The 20,020-nt window shown below is 44.8% G+C and overlaps 1 protein-coding gene across 8 annotated transcripts in view; it reads left to right on the top strand.

The window, feature by feature from the left end:
• The window catches only part of ZFAND6 (zinc finger AN1-type containing 6), a 48,459-nt gene extending 28,880 nt beyond the window's left edge, over nucleotides 1-19,579 (top strand). For 4 of the 8 annotated variants that reach the window (XM_036916104.2, XM_036916100.2, XM_036916098.2 and 1 more), the window contains exons 2-7: nucleotides 4,196-4,366; nucleotides 5,561-5,669; nucleotides 6,526-6,626; nucleotides 14,060-14,158; nucleotides 17,023-17,136; nucleotides 18,677-19,579. In XM_036916104.2, coding sequence (XP_036771999.2) covers nucleotides 4,213-4,366; nucleotides 5,561-5,669; nucleotides 6,526-6,626; nucleotides 14,060-14,158; nucleotides 17,023-17,136; nucleotides 18,677-18,825 — 726 coding nt within the window. In that variant the 5' untranslated portion in view covers nucleotides 4,196-4,212 and the 3' untranslated portion in view covers nucleotides 18,826-19,579. Of the gene's footprint in view, nucleotides 1-3,527; nucleotides 3,660-4,195; nucleotides 4,367-5,560; nucleotides 5,670-6,525; nucleotides 6,627-14,059; nucleotides 14,159-17,022; nucleotides 17,137-18,676 lie in introns of all 8 variants that reach the window. The other 4 variants (XM_057494748.1, XM_036916105.2, XM_036916099.2 and 1 more) reach the window with 3 other exon arrangements.
• The last annotated feature ends 441 nt before the right edge of the window (nucleotides 19,580-20,020 follow it).

Here is a 20,020-nt window from a genome sequence, read left to right as displayed (position 1 = left end):
ACTTGTCTACTTACAAAGTGATCGAGTAGTGGTGAGCTTAAGCGTCCCAAAAGGGTGTTGCAAGTAGCTTCTTTAGGAATACAAGCAGAGGAGACCAAGGCGGGCAGAAGAAATGGACCTGGAAGAAATAGGATTCAAGCTGATTCCTGAAACAGGCTGGGTCATCACAGCAGAGGCAGAAGCAGACAGCGTTCACCGAGGAGGGAGCAGGGGGAGCCAGAAGCTCGTGTCCAGCAGTGAGCGTGATTTGTTTAAAACAGATGGGGGCAGAGGACTCCGCTTCCAGGAAGAACGGAGCTAAGGACAGTGACTGCTCCGTGCCAGGCACCGGAGAGCTGCTCCTGTCGGGTTAGATGGACGACGTCTGCATCCCTCAGGAAGCTGCGACTTAAGAGAACTTGCGTGGCACGTCCAAGCTCTTACACGTGATACGAACAGCAGAGCTGGGACTCCGACAAGTGCTCTTCTCCCCGTGCCCCTTCTCCTTCCTGAATGCCAGACTGGGGCCGGCAAATTGTTTATCTGCCAGGAGGGTGCAGGAGCCGGGGGGCAGGCCTCCCTGTTTCTCCAGAGGTGCCCAGCTTTGCCACCACTCATTTCCACCAAAAGGTGCCCTTTATGGTTTTTGGTCTTTTTCTAAGCATTCATAGAAAGGTACATTTTATGGCCTAAGGATAATGAGTATAGTTGATTCTTTCTTTTTCTTTTTAACTAACCAATTAAATCCTTTGCACTTCTTATCTGCCTAGAAAGCCATTGTTAATTTGCTGCTGCGCAGGGCAGTTTGGCTTGAGGAGATTGCTGGTGTTTCATACTTTGAACTTTAACCTTACTGTTCACAAGCTGCTGTTGTGGAATAAAGGCGTAATGGTCATATTGCACTTTTAACCTGGAACTATTAATTAAAATTTTTATAGAAACGGTATATTCATCTTTTCTGGGTCCTTCTGACCATGAGCCCTGCTCTGGAAGACTGGTGAGGGCGGGCAGCAAGTGCCCGCGCCCTGCCCCGCGGTGCTCAGGGTCGCCGATGGGCAGCTGGAGGGGTGGGCGGCTCCGAACGGTGCCTCTCCATTCTTTTTTCTCTGAGGAGCCTTTTTAAATAGTTTTTTTTCCTAATTGGCCTCCCACCTCCATAAAAATGTTAATGCCACAGGTGTACTGTCTGTTTATGTTTTACATGTGTATCTGTTTTACACATAAATAGTACGGTTCTTCTGTGGTCCCATCTCCAAAGATCAGTGTTTACCGTGACACTACCTGCCCTGAGAATTCATGGTTTACAGCAGCAGATTCTCAGAATTTTTGGTTTCAGGGCCTTATATTCTCTAAAATTACTGAGTACCCTAAAGAGCTTTTGCTTTGGGTTGATACCAGCTTTTTGTGTTATTTCCAGCAGTATTTATACTATAAATTAAAGCTGAGAAAAATTACAAAATGTTTATTAATTCATTTTAAAATATCTTATGAAAAATAACCGTCTCCTTAACCAGTTGGTTTAGCAAGAGAAGTGGTGGTGTCACGCATTTCTGCAACCTTGTGGAAGGTCTGGCCCGAGAGCAAACAGCAGGATTCCCATAGTCGTCATCGGTCTGGCCGTGTGGTAAAGAAAAGCCGGATGCGACACGACGTGCAGAAAAGGCAGGGGCTTCCCAGCCTGTCCAGATGATAGAGGCTGTTGTTCTTGCATGTTAACACCAAACTTAACAGGTTGTATTTTCTTAAAGGGATAGTTGCAGCATAGAGTCTAATAGTATAAAAAGCTCTCGGTCCTGTTACCTGAAAATTTGCTGGGCCGTCTTTCACTCTGAGTGGATCTTCTGTTCGTGAACAGCTTTGTACCATCATGTCTTGGCTGCTGGGGAAATAACAGTTCACTGGCTCATGCAGATGTTCCAAACGTTGGGGAAGTACCAGTTACTCACATGTCACTATTATCAGCACTGATTTTTATCAGAAATGCTCTAAAAATTGGGGATACTTATCAAGCCTTTTCCACTCGAGCTGTCTTTGGCAATAAATACTGTTAAGTTTTCCTTGGAGTGCCAGGTGCACTTCATTCATTTTGGAGAAAATGTTTGCCATGTTCTCAAGTCTGAAGAACTGTCATCTATTTGAAGCAGAAGCTGTGTTCCACGACAAGTGTGGCCCAGGCTCATTTTCTTCACACAGGCACCTTCCTTCTGTGCTGCAGGGATGCTTAACGTGTGCTTCCCAGTTCCTCACACAGTGTTAACACGACACTTGTGGGGCCACGATTTCACACAGTTGGTGATGTGGCTGAGCATGTGTGGGAGGAGCACAAGCCACAGTATTGGATGCTGCTCAGCCTGGCTGCCTGATGGGCTCCGGAACCCCTGGCAGTGCACGTCAGCACGGTGGACAGGGCAGGGCACTAGTGAGCGCTAGTGTGAGCATTTGGGGCCTCTGTGGGGGCTGAGGAGCACTTTGAAAACTACCGCCTTCCTGTGTGGACTTTGGGATCTGGCCACCTGTGCTTGGTCTCCAGCACTTTTAGCTCCGTGTGTGACCTGGGCAGTCGCCCTCCTAGCGAGACCAGACAAGCACAGTGTCCCTCAGGAGCACAGGCCAGAAAAATCAGCACATGTTTGACATGAGCTTTTCTATCTCATCTTCTTTTAAATTTCATACATACATTTACAGACCTGCGGGGAGGAGGGAGACAAATCCCAGGCAGCATATGCACAGAACAGAGCAGCAGAGACTGGATTCCGCACTGACTTGCCGTCCCCAGTAAGGAAGGCGTCTGTCTGGAGCCCGTGTCGTGTCCCCTAGACTGGGAGTCTGAACACTGCCCGCAGTCTTAGGACATTTCTTTTAAAGGCAAATGCTGAACCTGCTGCTTTGTTTAATAACCCAGGCAAATACATTACTGTTATTTGTTTTGAAATGTGTGCTAAATCCCCCCTCACAACAGTCTTTGCAAGTAAGTTAGGTGAAGAAAAATCTGTCAGTGGTATGGCAATTGCGTCCTTTCACTGTTTATCAGTTGTAGGAAGTGGCGCCAGCCGAGCGTTGTCCGCCCGGGGAGCCCAGAGAGCCCGTCACTGCCTCCTGTCGCCGCGTTCAGTCCGTTTGCTGTCGGGGGAGATGGCGCTCAGGGTTCCTTCGTCTGCTGTCATTGACCATTCATGCGATTCCCAAACAGTTCCTCTGTACTCTTAGTTTTCACATTTTAAATACATAAAAAATACTTAATCCACAATTATGCCAGTAGTTGTCTTCATTTAAAAGGATTTAAAGATAAAGAAAAGGTATACAAATCAGGAAAAATATTATGAGTCTTGCCATCCTGGGATTCGTCCTTCCCTGTCTTTTTTGATGATTAATAGATGTTCTTTTTGTCCTAGAGTATACTGTATATACATTTCATATTGTGCCTTTTCATTCATTTTCAGCATTTGCCTCTGTCAAAAGTATTCTAAAGTATTTTTCATGACAGTGTGATTTTGGGGAAGAAATCATTCTCCTAATGTTGGAAACTTGAGTTATTTTTAATTTGTTAGCGTTACAGATATGCTGTGAAGCACATCCCTTCTGGGTCATTCTTTGTTCTTCTTCTGCCTGTGCCCTCGTCACTCTGATGAAGACCCCTAGAGTAGAGAGTGGCTGAGGGCAATCTTTTATAAGACCTTGAGGTGAATTGCTGAATTGCTTTCCAAAAATACTGAACCAATTTCTCATTTTGCCCATTTCTCTGTATCTTCACCAGCATTGATATTATGTTAAATGCATTTTAAACAGAATAAATTACACAAATTAAAATGTAAACTTTGAGCAAAAGTTTCAATGCTTAGAAATGAATAGTATAATATATAATGTGTATTTCTTCTACTAGGAGTCCAAAACTGAGCCCGGACTCCAAGGTTTCTTTACATTCTGCTGGCATGGAGTCTAAAGGGACATACACCTGTGTCTAGGGGTTCTCTGTACTTTCCGAGCCAGTACGGACCTGCTCTTGTAGAGTGAGTTAAAGATTAAAAGTTGAGTTTGTATCCTTCTGGTCATTATTTTCTCTCTGCCTTAGCCCAGGGTCTAGAGATAGCTGCATAGAGTGATTTAGGGAGGAGTACATGTGGGTTTTCCTTTTATTACATTAAAAATTTTGGAAAATGCATGATTGTGATGTGTGTGTGTGTGTGTGAGTTCTTTGCTAATTTTATGCAAATTTCAGGTGTGCTGCAGAAGAACATGGCTCAAGAAACTAATCACAGCCAAGTGCCTATGCTTTGTTCCACTGGCTGCGGATTTTATGGAAACCCTCGCACAAATGGCATGTGTTCAGTGTGCTATAAAGAACACCTTCAAAGGCAGAACAGTAGTAATGGTAGAATAAGCCCACCTGGTAAGTAATTCTGTTAAAACATGGCAGTATTTGCAGTTGAGACACAGCGGTGTAGCACAACGCACCCCGTGCCCTTTTCTGCTATCATGTTGTACTTTCGTGTCAGGAAGGTTTCTCACTACGTGATCATTGTGATTATCGGTGGTGGGGAAACAGGGCCCTTACCCACCGAAAACACCTGCTGTAAATCCATTCCATAGTCTTACTTGCTGTGCCTCAGAACTCGGTTCCTATATTAAAAGGAGGCGCACCTGCAGTACAGGTAGGTGCCTCGGCAGGGAAGGCGTGAGGGAGTGAAGGCTACGGGAGGAGCCTGCTGCTTCCATGTGACGTGTGAAGCCAGGGCACGCATGGAGTGGGGAAGAGTGGGTTCTGTAGATAGCCACGGCTGCCCTTAGAGAACTCCTTCCTCCCTCAGGAAAGAGAGGTGTGGCAGTCTGACTCGGGGGTGTTCAGCCCCAGGTCACATGAGCCTTGAAGCCTGCTGGGTCAAAGGATTCTTTTGGAATTGAGGTGGGCTTTTGTCCAGTAGTTGTGTAAGAAGGATCAGGATCCTGAAATAAGCTTCGCAAGAGGACAGACTTAATAGTAATCATCTAGGGTAGTTCCTCTATAGATTAGTGCCTAAATGGATAGGGTTTTTTGGTTAATTAGAGGGCAGACTTAATTAATCCGTTTAAAATTTCGTGTCTTCATGTTCAAGCTAACAGTAGAACCATTTAATCAAAACTTGTCCAAGTTTTCTTAAGGCTAACATCAAATGAATATAAATTGTTGTTTTTAAGTTAAATCATCTACATTTCTGCAGTATGAAAAACAGAAAGTAATATTACCTAACATGCTGAGCACAGGTTTTAATTCTGAACCTGTATGTGCCTGGTCACTAAATTACATTTTGTTATAAGTATCTCGTTTCTGTAGTAATACTTGGAAAATGTTCGTGAATTAAAGCATTTGGGCAATACTCATCCTGAGAAATAGGAGTAGAGTTTATTACTATATACAATTTGTATATGGTTTCCTTCTTGATTCAATTAACATTTTCCCATTGGAAAACTATTGATAAAAAACTAAAAGTAATCAGCCAGCATATTATATAGTAGGGCAAAATGCATGTACTCTATTTTGTGGAAAACTGGTGTTGATTTTTTTAGATGAGATGTGTCACTAATGGGAACTGTGGTCCTGTTACAGCAGCCTCTGTCAGTAGTCTGTCTGAGTCTCTGCCTGTTCAGTGCACAGAAGGCAGTGTCCCGGGAGCTCAGTCAGCGTTAGACGCCACATCCCCAGCTGCGCAGCCAAGGTAAGTAAGGTGGGCTCCGGGTGGGGTGGGCAGGCTTGCAAGAAATAATGTGTTCTGCATCCATCCAGGTCTGTTAAGGAAAACTACGTAGTCATTTCAGGATTAACTGACCTAAAATTGTATGTCTCATTATTATATGAACTAATTAGAAAAGGCTGATTTTTGTTGTTTTTTACATTGGGGTGGGGGTGGAGAGGTTGCCTTTTAAGTCCCCTGTTCAGACAGTTTTCCCTTTATCTTCCTTGTAATATATGCAAGTCCCTCTGGAAGTCCTTTGAAGCATTCTGAGCTCTGCTTACATACAGTCTTCCTCTGCGAGTATTAGCACTTAGTGTTAACAGTTTTCTCGCACGTTCTCTTATTCAGTATTGTGGTATTCACATTTATTGTAGTGTGTTTTTTCTTTTTAACTTCAAAGTTACATCATTTAGAAGCCTGAAAATACAGCAGTATTTGGTCCAATTTTATTCTACTGTTAGGAAACAGTGGTTTCCTAGAAATAGTACGTTTGTACTCTACGGTTTCTTTTTCCACTTGGTGGCAGGAGGTGTTCGGCTCTGCTGTGCTGATGCATCATCACGACTTTGTCAGGGCTCTTAGGGATGTCTGTAGAATGCTAGTTTTTGTTCAGGGAATTCATATACAAGGACACACATTATTATTTTATTTCCAAACCAGTGAACTTCTGGTCCAAATTGGTCTCTAGTTCAAAGCTCTGTGGTTATGTTTACGTGACAAAAAAGTATCTGTGTTAATTCTGATGTACTTAGGTATCTCAAACTCTTACTATATCACCGTAGTTACTGTTCATGCATAGAGGCCATCTTTTAAAATCTAAATATTTTTGCTTTTCTAGCCCTGTATCAAATCAGTCACTTTTATCAGAATCCGTAGCATCTTCCCAAGTGGACAGTTCATCTGTGGACAAAGCAATACCTGAAACAGAAGACCTGCCAGGTTTGCATATGAACCAGCATTTATTTGTCATTTATTTAACATTTGAGTATTAGAGGCCAAGCACTATCCTGGATGCATGTAGTTTTTAAATTACCTACCTAAAATACATATTTTTGATTTATTATTCTTTATGAGTAGAATATTTTAAATCCTCAAGTATTTAATTGACCAAGATGTTGGGAGCCATTTCCCACTTGTATATAATCATATCATCAACATAAACAGAAGACTAAAAATTTGTTTAGTTTCAGAAATAAGTGAGTGGTGACATTTGAATAAGTGAGTTTGAGAAATAATGAGTGGTGAATGGTACATTATACTCTTTAATTACTGTTTTGGCCAGTTTACTCTAAACACTGTTTCCTCTTGAAGCAAATTGTGGCTGCTGGTTTGATAGGATTCTCTTGCTGGACCCAGACTGTCTAAGAGAGCACTGACTCAGTCTGGCAGCTGCCCCGCTTTCCCCGTCTGTGATTCAGGTGGTGGCGTCACATTCAGCTACTTGTATCTATTCCAGCACGGTGCCTCCTGTTCTTGCCCATTCTGTGGGCCAGAGTAACCTGGGAAGAGCTGGAAATGTGCATGAAGGCTTCTGAGTGTGGAGCACTAGAGCCTGCTAAACAATCTATGCTTAGCTAATTACACTCTACCAGTGGGCAGCGAAGACGACGATGAGCAGTGTGTCGTTTTACCTGCGGCCTGATGTAAAGCAGCAGCTGCCCTGGCCAGTGGGGGCCTCCTGTGACCCATGGTGCTCACAAGGTGGTAGCAGGTGTATCTGCCACCTTGTGAGTGTAACAGCAGGTGTAAGTTTGCTGAAGTTTGTTCAGATAAAGTAGCTAATTGTCCCTGCTCTGATTTATGCCCAGCAAATGATTGACATAATTTGCCTAGTTGGAGATTTTGCTATACAAAAAAAATTCACTATCTGGCCAATATAAATATTTTAGTCCACACAGCATATTGCTCTAAATTCATAAATACTACAAGTGAGTAATTTTTTTGTAGGAAAGTTTAAGGAAGGGCAAGATGAGGGATATTTTAAAAGCAGAAATAGAAAAATTCCTGAGAAGCGTGGCACTCAGGTGTTCGGTGTTGCCGCCATGGCCACAGACTGCTTGCCTTAGGCGGGTGGGCTGAAGAGGTCACGCGGTCAGTCGGCTGTGGCTGCAGGACGCCGCAATGATCAGATTTCAGAACTGAAAGAGCTCCACTGGTGGTTGTAGGTAGAGAACAGGTATTTAAATTTGTGAACAGTATTTCTGAAATTTGGGACAGGTCAAGAAATGAGAGGCCAAAACGAAGAGGAGCACGAAGGCAATGAGTCAGCCAGCAGAGGGGAGGACGTCCTGTGGGTCCCGGTTAGTGTGAGGCCACAGGCGCCCGGGGAGGTGTCAAGGAGCACCAGGACCACCAGCAGGCTCAGAGGCTCTGTCAGGGACAAGGAGCCGGGCTGCCACGGGGGAAGGGGTCTCTCTGTCTCGCAGTGGGACCCGTGTTAGGATGTTGGGACGGAACAGGCGCCTCCTGAAGGGCGCGATAGCCGCGGTGCAAGTTCGTTAAAGAGCAAAGGTTAGGGTCCAATGGGCCAGCAGAGCAAGTGCTGTAGCCACGCACGGCGCACAGGGACAGCCTAGCTCCCCGCGCCTGGCCTGAGTACGTCGGCGCAGACCGTAGTTGAGGCCTGTCAGGAAGAATTGTAGGGCTTGTAAAATGTATAGACTCCTTTCTTCATGTATGATTTCAGTGACTTTCAGGTTAAACTGTATTAACATGTAAGTACTTTTTTAAAACAGCATTCATTCGTAATCTCAGTATTGGAGAATCTTCAGAAAATCAGGTGTAAGTTTCATCTGTGTGTGAGAGGATTGATTTTCAATGTGTAAAATCTCAACAGCCTAGTTTTTAAAGAGCTTGCTTATACTGCCAAATTAAGAATGTCTTCTTTTCTTATAAACATGCACACAAACACAGGTTTCCTCCGCTGTCTGAAAGCAGAGCATTTCTGTGAAGCATTTTGTGAACTGAAGTGGCACACAGAAGCAATTATTGCTTCATAAAAGTGAAAACCTTTTTTGAGTCTCTTTCAGTTAGTGAAACAGGTACTAACGCAGGTCTGCTATAGAGGTGAAGGTGGCACAAAGTGGACTTGTAGGTAGTGGAAGCCTCTGTGTGTGCACGTGCCCTGCATGCGTAAGCACATGCATGCATTTGTGGTCTCCCTGTGGGATGGGAACAAATGCAGGGGATTTTCTTTCCATCTGCTTAGTAGATGGATGAAAAGAGACAGAAAAGGATTTTGGCCCAAGGTCTATGGTCATTAGAGCTGAAGCTGAGCCCAGGCTCCGGGTCTCGGCCAGCGTTGTTTGCAGCAGACGGCTGTTCACTTCCTGGGCTGAGGTGTGGGCAGGGATGTTCCTTCCTGTTGCCACATGGGGTGGGGTCACCTGGTTCAGTGACCTACCCACAGATCTGCTTCTCCTTACACCGCATTTGCTTTCCTGAAGGAGGAAGACCATTCCAGATGGGTTGAGTAGCAGCAGGGCCTCAGCCAGAATTTCCAACAGTTTTAATTGCAGTTTTCACAACATTGTCCTTTTCTCTGTACATACACGCAGACCTTGCTCCATTGTGCTCTGCAGGTGCTGCACGCTTTACACGTTGAGGCCTCGTGGCAGCCCTGCGTCCACGTCTCTCGGCACCATTTTCCCAGCAGCTTTGCACACTTCATGTCTCTGTGTCATGTTTTGGTAACTTTCTTAGTATTTCAAACTCATTCGTTACTGTTTGTTATCATATATTGTTTTGTTTTGGTGATCTGCAATCAGCGACCTTAATGTTACTGTAATTATTTGGAGCACCATAAACTACCCATATTAAGATGTTGAATTTAATTGATAATTATTGTGTGTTCTGACTGTCCCACCAACTAGCCGTCTCCCATCTCTCTCTCTCTCCCCCTCTCCTTGGGCCTCCCTATTCCCCTGAAACATAAAATTATTAAAATTAGGCCAATTGATAACCATACAGTAGTAATCTCTACGCATTCAAGTGAAAGGACAAGTTGCATGTCTCTGATTTTAAATCAAAAGCTAGAAATGATTAAGCCCAGTGAGTAAGCATGTTGAAAGCTGAGATAGGCCAACACTGGGCGTCTCGGGACAGTCAGCTAGTTGTGAAGCAAAGGGAAAGTTCTCAAAGGAAATTGAAAGAGCTCCTTCCGTGCATATGCCAGTGATAAAAAGTGAAATAGCCTTATTGCTAATGTGGAGAAAGTTTCAGACTCTGGACAGGAGGTCAAACCAGCGACAACATCCCCTTGAGCCACAGCCTCATCCAGACCAAGGCCCCAACTCTCTCCAATTCCACGAAGGCAGAGAGAGAGGAGGAGGCTGCACAAGAAAAGTGAAGCCTGGCAGGGGTTGGTTCGTGAGGTTTAAGGAAAGAAGCTTCTCCCAACAGAAAAGTGCAGGTGGAGCAGCAGAAGACCCGGCTGAGATCCTTCACGCAGGTGCCCCACTAATCAGATTCTCAGTGCAGATGAAATGGCTTCTATTAGGAGAAGATGCCATCTAGGACTTCCACAGCTGGAGGGAAGTCAGTGCCTGGCTTCAAAGCTTCAAAGGACAGGCGGACTCTCCTGTCAGGAGCTAGTACAGCTGGTGACTTTAGGTTGAAGCCAGTGCTCACTTACTGTCCTGAAAGTCCTCGGGCCCTTCGGAGTCATGCTGAACCCCCTCTGTACTCTGTGGACGAGGAAGCCCGGATGACAGCACAGCTGTTTACAGTGTGGTTTACTGAAAGGTTTAATGTTCATTGACAATGTGCCTGGTCACCACAGAGCTCTGGTGGAGATGGACAATGAGATAATTTTTTCATGCTGCTAACACAACATCCACTCTGCAGCCTATGGGTCCAGGAGTCAGGCTTTCCAGTCTTCTTAAGAAATATATTTTTTGAGTCTACAGCTGCTGTAGATGGTGATTCCCCTGCTAGATCTGGGCAGTCAAAAGTCTTCTGGGGAGGGTTCCCCATTCCAGATGCCATTGAGATTTGTGATTCATTGGATAAGGTCAAAATATCAGCATTCACAGGATTCTGGAAGAAGTTGATCCCAGCCTTCCTGGATGACTTTGAGGGGCTCAGGACTTCGGTGGAGGGTGTCTGCGGATTTGGTGGAAACAGCAAGAGAACTAGATGTGGAGCCTGAGGATGGGACTGAATGGCTGTGTCTCATGACAAAACTTGAACAGGTGAGGAGCTGCTCCTTATGGAGGAGCCAAGAAAGTGGTTTCTGGAGATGGAATCTGCTCCTGGTGAAGATGCTGTGAAGATCATTCACAACAAAGGATTTAGAATATTACATAAACTTAGTTGATGCAATAGCACAATTTTGAAAGGATTGGCTAATTTTGAAAAGTTCTGTGGGTAAAATGCTATCAAACAGTGTCACATGCTGCAGAGAAATTGTTCATGAAAGGAATTGTCGATTGATGGGGCAGACCTCATTGTTGTCTTACTTTAAGAAGTTGCCACAGCCTGATGGTCCACAGCCATCAGCATCGGGGAGGAGCCTCCCTGGCAGCAGTGTGACCACTGAAAGGTCAGGTGATGGTCAGCTTTTTAGCAAGTAAAGTATTTTTGAATAAAGATAAATACTTTTTTTAGACAGAATGTCATTGCACACTGAATTGACTACACGTATGGTGTAAACATAGCTGTTACACATACTGCAAAACCAAAAAATTCATTTGACTCACCTTACTGTGATACTCACTTTATTGCAGTGATTTGGAACTAAACCCATGGTCTCTCTCAGATACACCTGTATTCTGCTTATAATTAGGATATGGTGCCACCAGGTGGGTGGTAGTGCTTTCATGTTATCCTCATGACTGAAGAATTTTCTCATGTTTAACTGAGAATTTAGCATGTTACACATGCTTTTCATTTAATGATGCTTTTTAACAAATGGCAGTGCGTCACTTAGTGGTATCACTTAGGAATGTCAGATTTTCCATTTCCAAGGTGGTGAGCTATGCACCACTGAGGCAGCGCATGAAAGCCCAGTCGCGGTCCGGATCAGAGCAGGGGCGCTGCGGCGCCGAGGGGCAGGTGAGCAGGGTTCCCAGGCTCTCGGCAGCTCTGGGAGTCCCCGGCTCCACACAAAGGTGACCTGTCAGTCAGTCAGTTACTCAGAACCATCAGAGAGGAATAGTTCCTTTGTACTCATTTGTTTTAGGAGTAAAAATCAGAAATTCCTTCTGATTTTAAGTAATGGGTGAAAATAGCCAAAACAATCTTGAAGAAGTAGAACAAAGTTGGAGAACTAACAGTTCCCAATTTCAAAACTTACTCTGAGCTGCAGTCATGACCACAGGGTACTAGCATGCGAATAGTCACACAGGTGAATGGAATAGAACAGAAAGTCCAGAATATACCATAGTATATGGTCGGTTGATCTTCACAGGCACCAAGATCGCTCAACGGGAAGAGCAGTCTTTCCAACGAACGATGCTGGGACATTGTTTTTAAGTGAAGTTGGAGCCCTACTCCATACTAGACAAAAATTTACCCAAAATACATCAAAGACTGCCTCAAGATAAGAGCTAAAACTGCATAAAACTTTTAAAAGAAAGCAGGTGTAAATGTTCATGACCGTGGCTTAGGCAGTGGTTTCTGTACACCCGACACCCAAAAGCGTGAGCGACCAAAGAAGAGAAAAACTGAACTACATCAGAATCAAATATTGTTTTTGCTTCCAAGGATGCTGTTGAGAGAGTGAAAAGACAGCCCACAGAATGGGAAAAAATACTTGCAAATCATATACATGGTAAGAATATATAAAGAAATATAATTTAAAAATAAAAAGACAAACCGATTTTTAAAAGGGCAAAGGTTTTGAATGCGCATTTCTCTGAAGAAGCTACACAAATGGCCAAGTGTTGTTAAAGATATAGTGAAATTGGGACCTTCCTGCATTTTGGGGAATGTAAACTGGTGAGGCCACTTTGGGGAACACTTTGGCAGTGAAAAAGTTAACCCAGAAAGTTAAACAGTTAACTGGACCCAGAAATTCCATTGCTAATTCCCAAGGGATTAAAAACATGTATCCATAGAAAAACTTGCATAAGAATGTTCATAATAGCATTATTCACAATTAGTAGAATGTAGCTATGACCTAGATGGCTATGAGCAGGTGATGGGAAAAAAAAAAAACATTGCCAATCCATACATAGGCATGTTATTCGAATAGCCATAAAAAGGAGTGGTTCTAATACATGCCACGACACACATGACTTTTGAAAACATGCTAAATAGAAGAAGCCAGGTGCAGAAGGCCACATACCGTGGAATTCGTTTGCATGGAAGGACTGGCACTGGCGAGGGCTGCCCTGCTGGAGAGGGGTTGCAAGAGCACATGCGTTCAGGTGGGGGATGTGGCCGGCAGTGAGGAAGGACGAGGGTTGCCGCAGCAGCCAGCTCCGCTCTATGTGGAACTAAAGCCAGAAGGTGCAGTGCCAGATCGTGGGCAGTCCCTCAGGTACCAGCTTCTCATCAGTGCACAGGGAGAGAGGTATTTTGAAGATTGCTTGCTTGTTTGAAGATGACACCAGGTTGTATCTAAGAGAGTTAATTCAACAGGTTTTGCCTCCAGGTAGCTGCTAATAGAAACCAGCCTCATCTGCCCTGGACAGGGCTGCTTGCCCGTAAGGCGACCTGCAGCCCCGCGTTGCTGCAGAGCCCTGGAGATGTGGCGAGTAAACCGGGAGAATTACTGCATACTTGCTCCCCTACACCGTACACACTGGGTTTTGAAGACTTAGTACCCATACCCCAAAATATAAGATCTTTCTGTGTATTTTATACTGATTACATGTTTAAATATTAATATATATTAATTTTACCTGTTTTTACTTTTTAACATGGCTGCTAGAAAATATGCTTGACTCTCATATTTCTTTTGGACCCTGCTACTATACAGGCTTTTCTCTTGAATACTTAAATTTTTCTCATTTTTTAAAGAATATTTGAACTAGGAGTAACTTAAATCATTTGGTCCAAGCCCTCATTTTACATATGAGAAAGTAAGGTCCAGAATAGAGAAACCAGTTTTATTCCAGTGGTCACTGGAGAGGTGCATGTTCAGTCATTCAGTAACCACTGAGCAGCTGCCCTGGGTCCGCACTGCGTGCGGGGTGAGCAGAGGGGGCGGAAACAGCCTTGGCCTGGAGGCAGGAGGCTGGCCACGCGTCACGGTCACGGATGCTGCGTCTACCGTAAGGTAAGGTGGGGTTGCCTTTTAATGTCACCTTGCGTTCAGTTTTATTTTTCATGGTGTTTCATGAACATGGCCCCAGAGGTAGTGTAAATGGCTTTATGTACTTACGTTGTATTTGTACTTTTTTTTCTTTTCTTTGTTTTTCTTACAGGTCCCAGAGCAGAGGGCCTTGTTCCTCTTGAGTGTGGTCCTCTGTGTGGGTGGTTAAACCAGTGTTGCCTGCCTGGTGCTTTTAGACGTGTCTTAAGGGGTGGGCAGCGGACTTTGTCCGGCTGGGATTCGAGTTAGAACCGAAGTTAGCAAGTGCTGTTTAGTTTCTCTCACAGCCTTTACCCCGTTGCATAGGTCTCCCAAATAGACCTGTAGGGTCAGTAGACTAAACATAGGTCACCACCTCTTCTTAATCATTAACAAACCAGTGAGCTCTCCAGTTCTCGTTTCACAGTATGAAAACTGCCTGGGTCTAAGGAAACTGTCCTTATTTGGGCTTCAGGGTCGATAAGATTGTAGTCCTTTGACCTTTGGTCCCCTGTATGGTCCTTGGGTCCTTTTAAAAGAATGAATTGTTCCTTTTACATAGAGGGTCGCAAGGCATGCTTTAGTCTTAAATCTCACACGTAAACCGAGGAACTAGGGGTAATCTCTGGGAACCGTGGGTTCCTGGGCGCTGCTGTGTCATCTTGCCCATGGGCTCACGTGGTGAATGTCTTGAGCCCAGGCCACTGGCCCCTCACCTACTGCCTTTGTGACTAGAGGTCACCTCAGTCTCACGCAGACTTAGTGGACATCGATGGGCCCCAGATCTGAGCCCTAGCTTCATGAGCTTTTAGATTTCCTGCCGAGCCTTGACTTGAAATGAAAGATTGTGCATTTGCCTCAGCTAGAAAGAGACCGTTTATTTTCCCTGGACAGGTCTTGAGGCCTGGCACTGTGAAAGGTCTGTGTCGAGGTGTGGGTAGCAGATAGGTGTGTTTTTGCTCTTCTCCAGTTCCCTGTACCATTCAGGGTTTGTGTCTCAGTAGTTAAACAAGTTTTGTTTAAAATGTCACCTTGCAGACGTGTCATTGCTGCCATTGAAGCATTGCTTGTATTGCTGTATTTGATTATCAGAGTTCCTTGGGAGAACAGGTTAGATGTTAGGCTTGTAGGTATCAGACAGTAAATAAAACAGACTGTTTGATTGCAAGGTCAGCTGCTCTTGAGCTCTTTACTCACACACACTCCTGTCCTAATGCTGTTCCAGGGGCTGGGGGCGACCATGGCGCTTACATTCTAGGGGGCATCTACTTAGGAAAAAAAAAGGGCTTTGTGTGTCCATATTCTATTCAAAAATGTTTATTTTAGTACTGTCCCCCGTCTAGAAAATATCTAGTTGGATGATCATGTTACGAGGCTCTTCATTCTCTGCATTCCTTGTTAGTTTGCGGTGTTGTGCCTTGGGTCATATTTTGTTAAAATATGAGGTGATGTGTTAACATAAGCAGGTTAGAATCCATTACATCACGATGTTTGAGCATCTGTACCTGTCACTGTGACGGGTGCTGGAGGTTGGAGGGGAATGAGATACCGTCCCTCCCAGTGGGCTTACAGTGTGGCTGCGGAGAAGGGGCCCATAACCGTGATAGTGAAGTAATTCGGTTCTCAGTCCGACAGCTCTGCCCTGAGCACCCGCCGAGCAGTAGGAACGCTGGGCAGGCGCCACCCTGGGGGAGTTCGCGGTTCAGCCGGGCTCCGTCGAGAGGAGATGCGGCAGTCTGCGCGTGCTGTGGGAGGGGGCAGCAGCTTTCCCAGCCTGTGGCGTGGTGGGCGGGCTGGAGTAAGAGTTGGTGGTACTAAGCTTAAACAAGAAAAGACACATTGGAGGTAGCCAGGCAGAGAGGGGGATGGGAGGGGCATGGGGAAGTTCTCTGCACAGAAAGGACAGCCTTCCCAAAGGCCAGAGGGTGCACAGGGCACTCCAGGTGCTTCCGGGTAGCCGGGGGGAGACGAAGCTGGAGAAAGATGAGGACGGACCCCTGGGCCTTTTCCGGAGGTCGGTGGGGAGGTGGTGGAGTATCACGGGATGAGGGGGGGTTGCATCATTAGGTTTTCACTGTGGGCAGGGGTTGGAGGCTGTGCAGAGGTGGTAAGGACTGGGATGGGGCACATGTGCAGTCCCGTTATTGGGTAGAACCGTTCAGGGAGTGCAGGATAATCAGAGCGAAAGTTGCAGAGAATGGAAACTGGGTTCCTGGAGGGAGATACTGAAGCTTAACCTCAAAAGAGAGGAAGAGGACCCAGGTGAGACTAGGGAGAAAAAGGAAACCCTTTTGAATCGGCTGTTAACGGTGTGAGCGGCGGCTTCTGGCACAGTTAGCTGAGAGTCATTTCCCAAAGCGGTAACATCGGAGAGGTCACGAATATGTCACGTCTGCTAGGGCATACTATGGCTGCCAACTCTGGTGACAGCGTTCAGGAAGGCCAGGCGGTCAGTGACAAGAGGGGGTCACGTCTGTTAGAATTTAGGGGTGGAGCTTGACCTGAATTTGGATGCAGCTGGCCTTGGTTTCACGACTTAAATGCATCAATTTATTATCCTAATGATAACATTTTAATCAATATATCTTATTCCTAACATTTTAAAGGTTTTAGGTGGAATATTCTGAGAACTTTAAACATGCTCAGTAGTCTGACTCCTGGGTTCAGCATTTTCCTCTTGTTCTCCAAGAAATCTACGTCATCCCAACACCAGCAATGTCTGCAAGTTTGCACATGGCCATTGTCTTGAGTTTCCCTAGAATACCCAAGTGACATTTGTGTGTATGTGTCTCATGTTGGTCAAATACATACTCATTAGAGAAATTAGAAAGAATAGCACTTGTGGAGTCACTGTTAACACTCAGTGTGTATTCCAGATTTCCTGCGTGTGCATACATGCATCCATACCTACCCCGTGTCTAACAGAAAGGGGGCGTGTTATGTGACCTACTTGGTAACTGATGTGAGCATCTTTATTCCATGCCAATGAATACATAAACTCCTCAGTTACCCGCTGAATAACAGATCAGTGGGGGAGGCCCACATACCAATAGTCTTCCTGAATGATCAGGTTTCGCACCCTCCTGTCTTTGTCAGCATCAGCGCCAGACACGGCACGGCCGCCGTCTGAAGAGCAAAGCACGTCTCTGGAAAAACAAAAACAAAAAAAGAACCGCTGTTTCATGTGCAGGAAGAAAGTGGGACTTACCGGTAAGGGCCTAGATCAGATGGTTTGAAATTAAGATCACATTTTAAAACAATGCATGCCTTATTATTACTGGCTTCAATTAAGGTTGTTTCTGTTCCCCTGACAGTTAATCCTGGATACACTTCAGCTTCTGAATCTTCTTAAAGGCATAAAAGTAGCTTTAATTATATACCTAAAAATGAAATGAATTAGCTTTTCTTTTAAAAAAGCATTTCACCTGAATTTGAGCATATTAGACAAGTAAGGTCAGCATGCCAGTTGCTGGCAGACATGTGACTCCTGCCATGGGAGAGTCAGAAATGGGGCATGAGGTGAAGTACGTGGTGTGAAATGGCTGGTAGTGAGTTGTTGGGAGAGTTCAGTGAGTTAACACAGGAAGGCAGGGGGCCTGGGGCTGCCCCACAGGAGTGAGCAGTGCGTGCTGACTCTTAACAGCTGCTAGGTGGGGTTGCTGTTGAGAGAGGGAGGAGACAATATTCAAGCTGCTTCTTGGGTGTTTAGTAAAAAAAGTTCATTAATGGCAGTCAAATTGATTGCTTTGGGAATTCAGGGACTGGTTCAGTAATTAATTTATATAGAGGGAGGGGATCAGGGGCCCATCGAGGAATGTATGAAGGCAGACTGTTTCAGCTGGGTCTTGAAAGATGAGGAGGCTTTGTAACTGATGGAAATAGGGACATTTTGGGCAGAAAGAATGGCCCGAAGGAAAGCTCAAGAGAAAGGAAACAGTGGCCTGGAATGGACCTTGAAGGGGGAAAAAGCACAGAACAGGTGGAGGAGAACATGGATGCTGTGGCTGGTTGGAAGAGGCGGCTGGTGGGCTGTGGGTGATTGGTGGGGGCACGCACAGCTGTTACCACTGATTGTCATTGTGTGCAGGCACTGTGCTGAATGCAGAAAACTTTCACAGATGAGCTGATGAGAGAGTGCAATATTACGTTGTAGGGGGGTTTCTCTGGCTGAGGAATAGGTTGTAGGTAGAGAGGAAAAAGGTTACAGCTGATGTCAAAGAGGTGTAAGGCTGGCCTATATGCTGGCAGGTAAGCAGCCAACTGTAGACCTCGTGCCCTGGCCACTCAGCCAAGTACAGCTCACGTCTCGTGGTGGCGCACAGCCAAGGGAAGCTAGAGTGGGTGCTGCGTGTTTATCAGCATTCCATCAGAAGTTTCGTTTCAACTTCCTTGGATTCTGAGGCTGTCTGCTGACTGTGCTTATTTTTCATCTTAGCATTTGGGTTTGAGAAATGTTTCACATTTTCAGTTTAGCGATTCTGCTGACAGGCTGTAATTGTGGCCGTGTCACAGACGGAGAGACTTGAGTTTGGAGGGGTGGTTGTCACTTGCTTTGGTACAAGCCTGTGTGAGCACAAGAAATGAGGCTGTCAGTGAGTCTTGGGACGTTATTAGGTCATGAAACTGCTTGTTTAGAATTACTCTTTAGTTCCCATCTCTGCCCTATATACGTGACATTTTAAGATAAATCATGTAAGGAACTTACCATCCAGACCTCCATCCCGCTCACATGTGTGCCACTCCGTTGCAGGGTTTGAATGCCGGTGCGGGAATGTTTACTGCAGTGCGCATCGCTACTCAGACGTGCACAGTTGCTCTTACAATTACAGAGCTGATGCTGCTGAGAAGATCAGAAAAGAAAATCCAGTAGTTGTTGGCGAAAAGATCCAGAAGATTTGAACTCCTGCTGGAATACAAAATCCTTTGACCATCTGCAAACTAAAAACTGACTTGAGATTTTTTTTTCCTAGTCATTGGGAATGTAGAGCAGTGTATCTTGCATAGACCTTTTAATCATGCATGTCATCAGAAGAATAGATTTTTGTTTTCTGAAAATGACTCTGAACATTTATGTCCATTGCAGTTTCTGTGGCTAAAAAGACTTAAGTAAACTTTACAAGTATTATCCTTTTCAGATCATTTTAATTTTAGTTGAATGCAGAGGGCTTTTATAACAAACGTGGAGAAATTTTGGAGGGTGTGATTTTTCCAGTATTAAACATGCATGCGTTAATCTCGCAGTTTATTTCTCATTGTGTGTGTATAGCTTCTCTCCGCAGCACTATTCCTCTTGATGACGCCCTCCGGGGCATATCCAGTGACCGTGGCTGAATGTATCCCAATCGCTATGGCTGCTTCTGTTTTCCATTAACCAAGGTCACACATGTGTCAGCATATAGTTTGCGCCCACTGTTTATGTCTGAGTCATTTGTCACAGGAAACTGTGTGCTGATGAGGTTCTAAGTTTGTGTGTTTTAGGTTTGTTTTCGAGGGAGGGGAGGAAGAGCTGTGCGCATCTCATTGCTGACTGAAGGTTTCTCTCAGATTACGTTCATCGGTCTGTGTGTGTACAATATGAAGAATGATCTGAAGTAATTGTTCTGTATTTATGTTTATTCACCAGTCTTTGATTAAATAAAACAGAAAACCACAAGGTTCCCTTGTATTTATTACCTTTTCTCTTTTACTCTTTTTGGTAGTTCATTTTGACTTCCGGCTCTTTAGTTTTCTACTTTATTAATTTTATGAGCACTTCTCTTATTCATCTCACATCTGTTTACAACTAACCTTATGACGATAAATTGTAATCATACATTCCTGTGAATTGAAGGTGTTGGCGTTTCTTTAAAGCCCAGGGCTGCTCTTGCTTAGATGCCATGCTTTCCAGCTCTTGTCTGATTCTCCGTTCTGTCCTGTCACTGAGTTAGTATCTCATGGAATCAGAGGCTCTGAAAGCAAATCCAGACATGGCCCGTGGAGATCTGTGGAATTGAAAGACCTCAAAAGACCATTTGTCCTGTGGTTTTCAAACCTACCTGGTTCCCCACCTTTTTTTGAAAATAAGGTGTGTAAAACATACGAAAGCACTATTTCA

Source organism: Manis pentadactyla, chromosome 18 (assembly GCF_030020395.1).
Source record: "Manis pentadactyla isolate mManPen7 chromosome 18, mManPen7.hap1, whole genome shotgun sequence".
NCBI lineage: Eukaryota > Metazoa > Chordata > Mammalia > Pholidota > Manidae > Manis > Manis pentadactyla.
The sequence above is the reverse complement of the archived record's forward strand: the minus strand, read 5'-3'. Positions and strand labels throughout refer to the sequence as shown.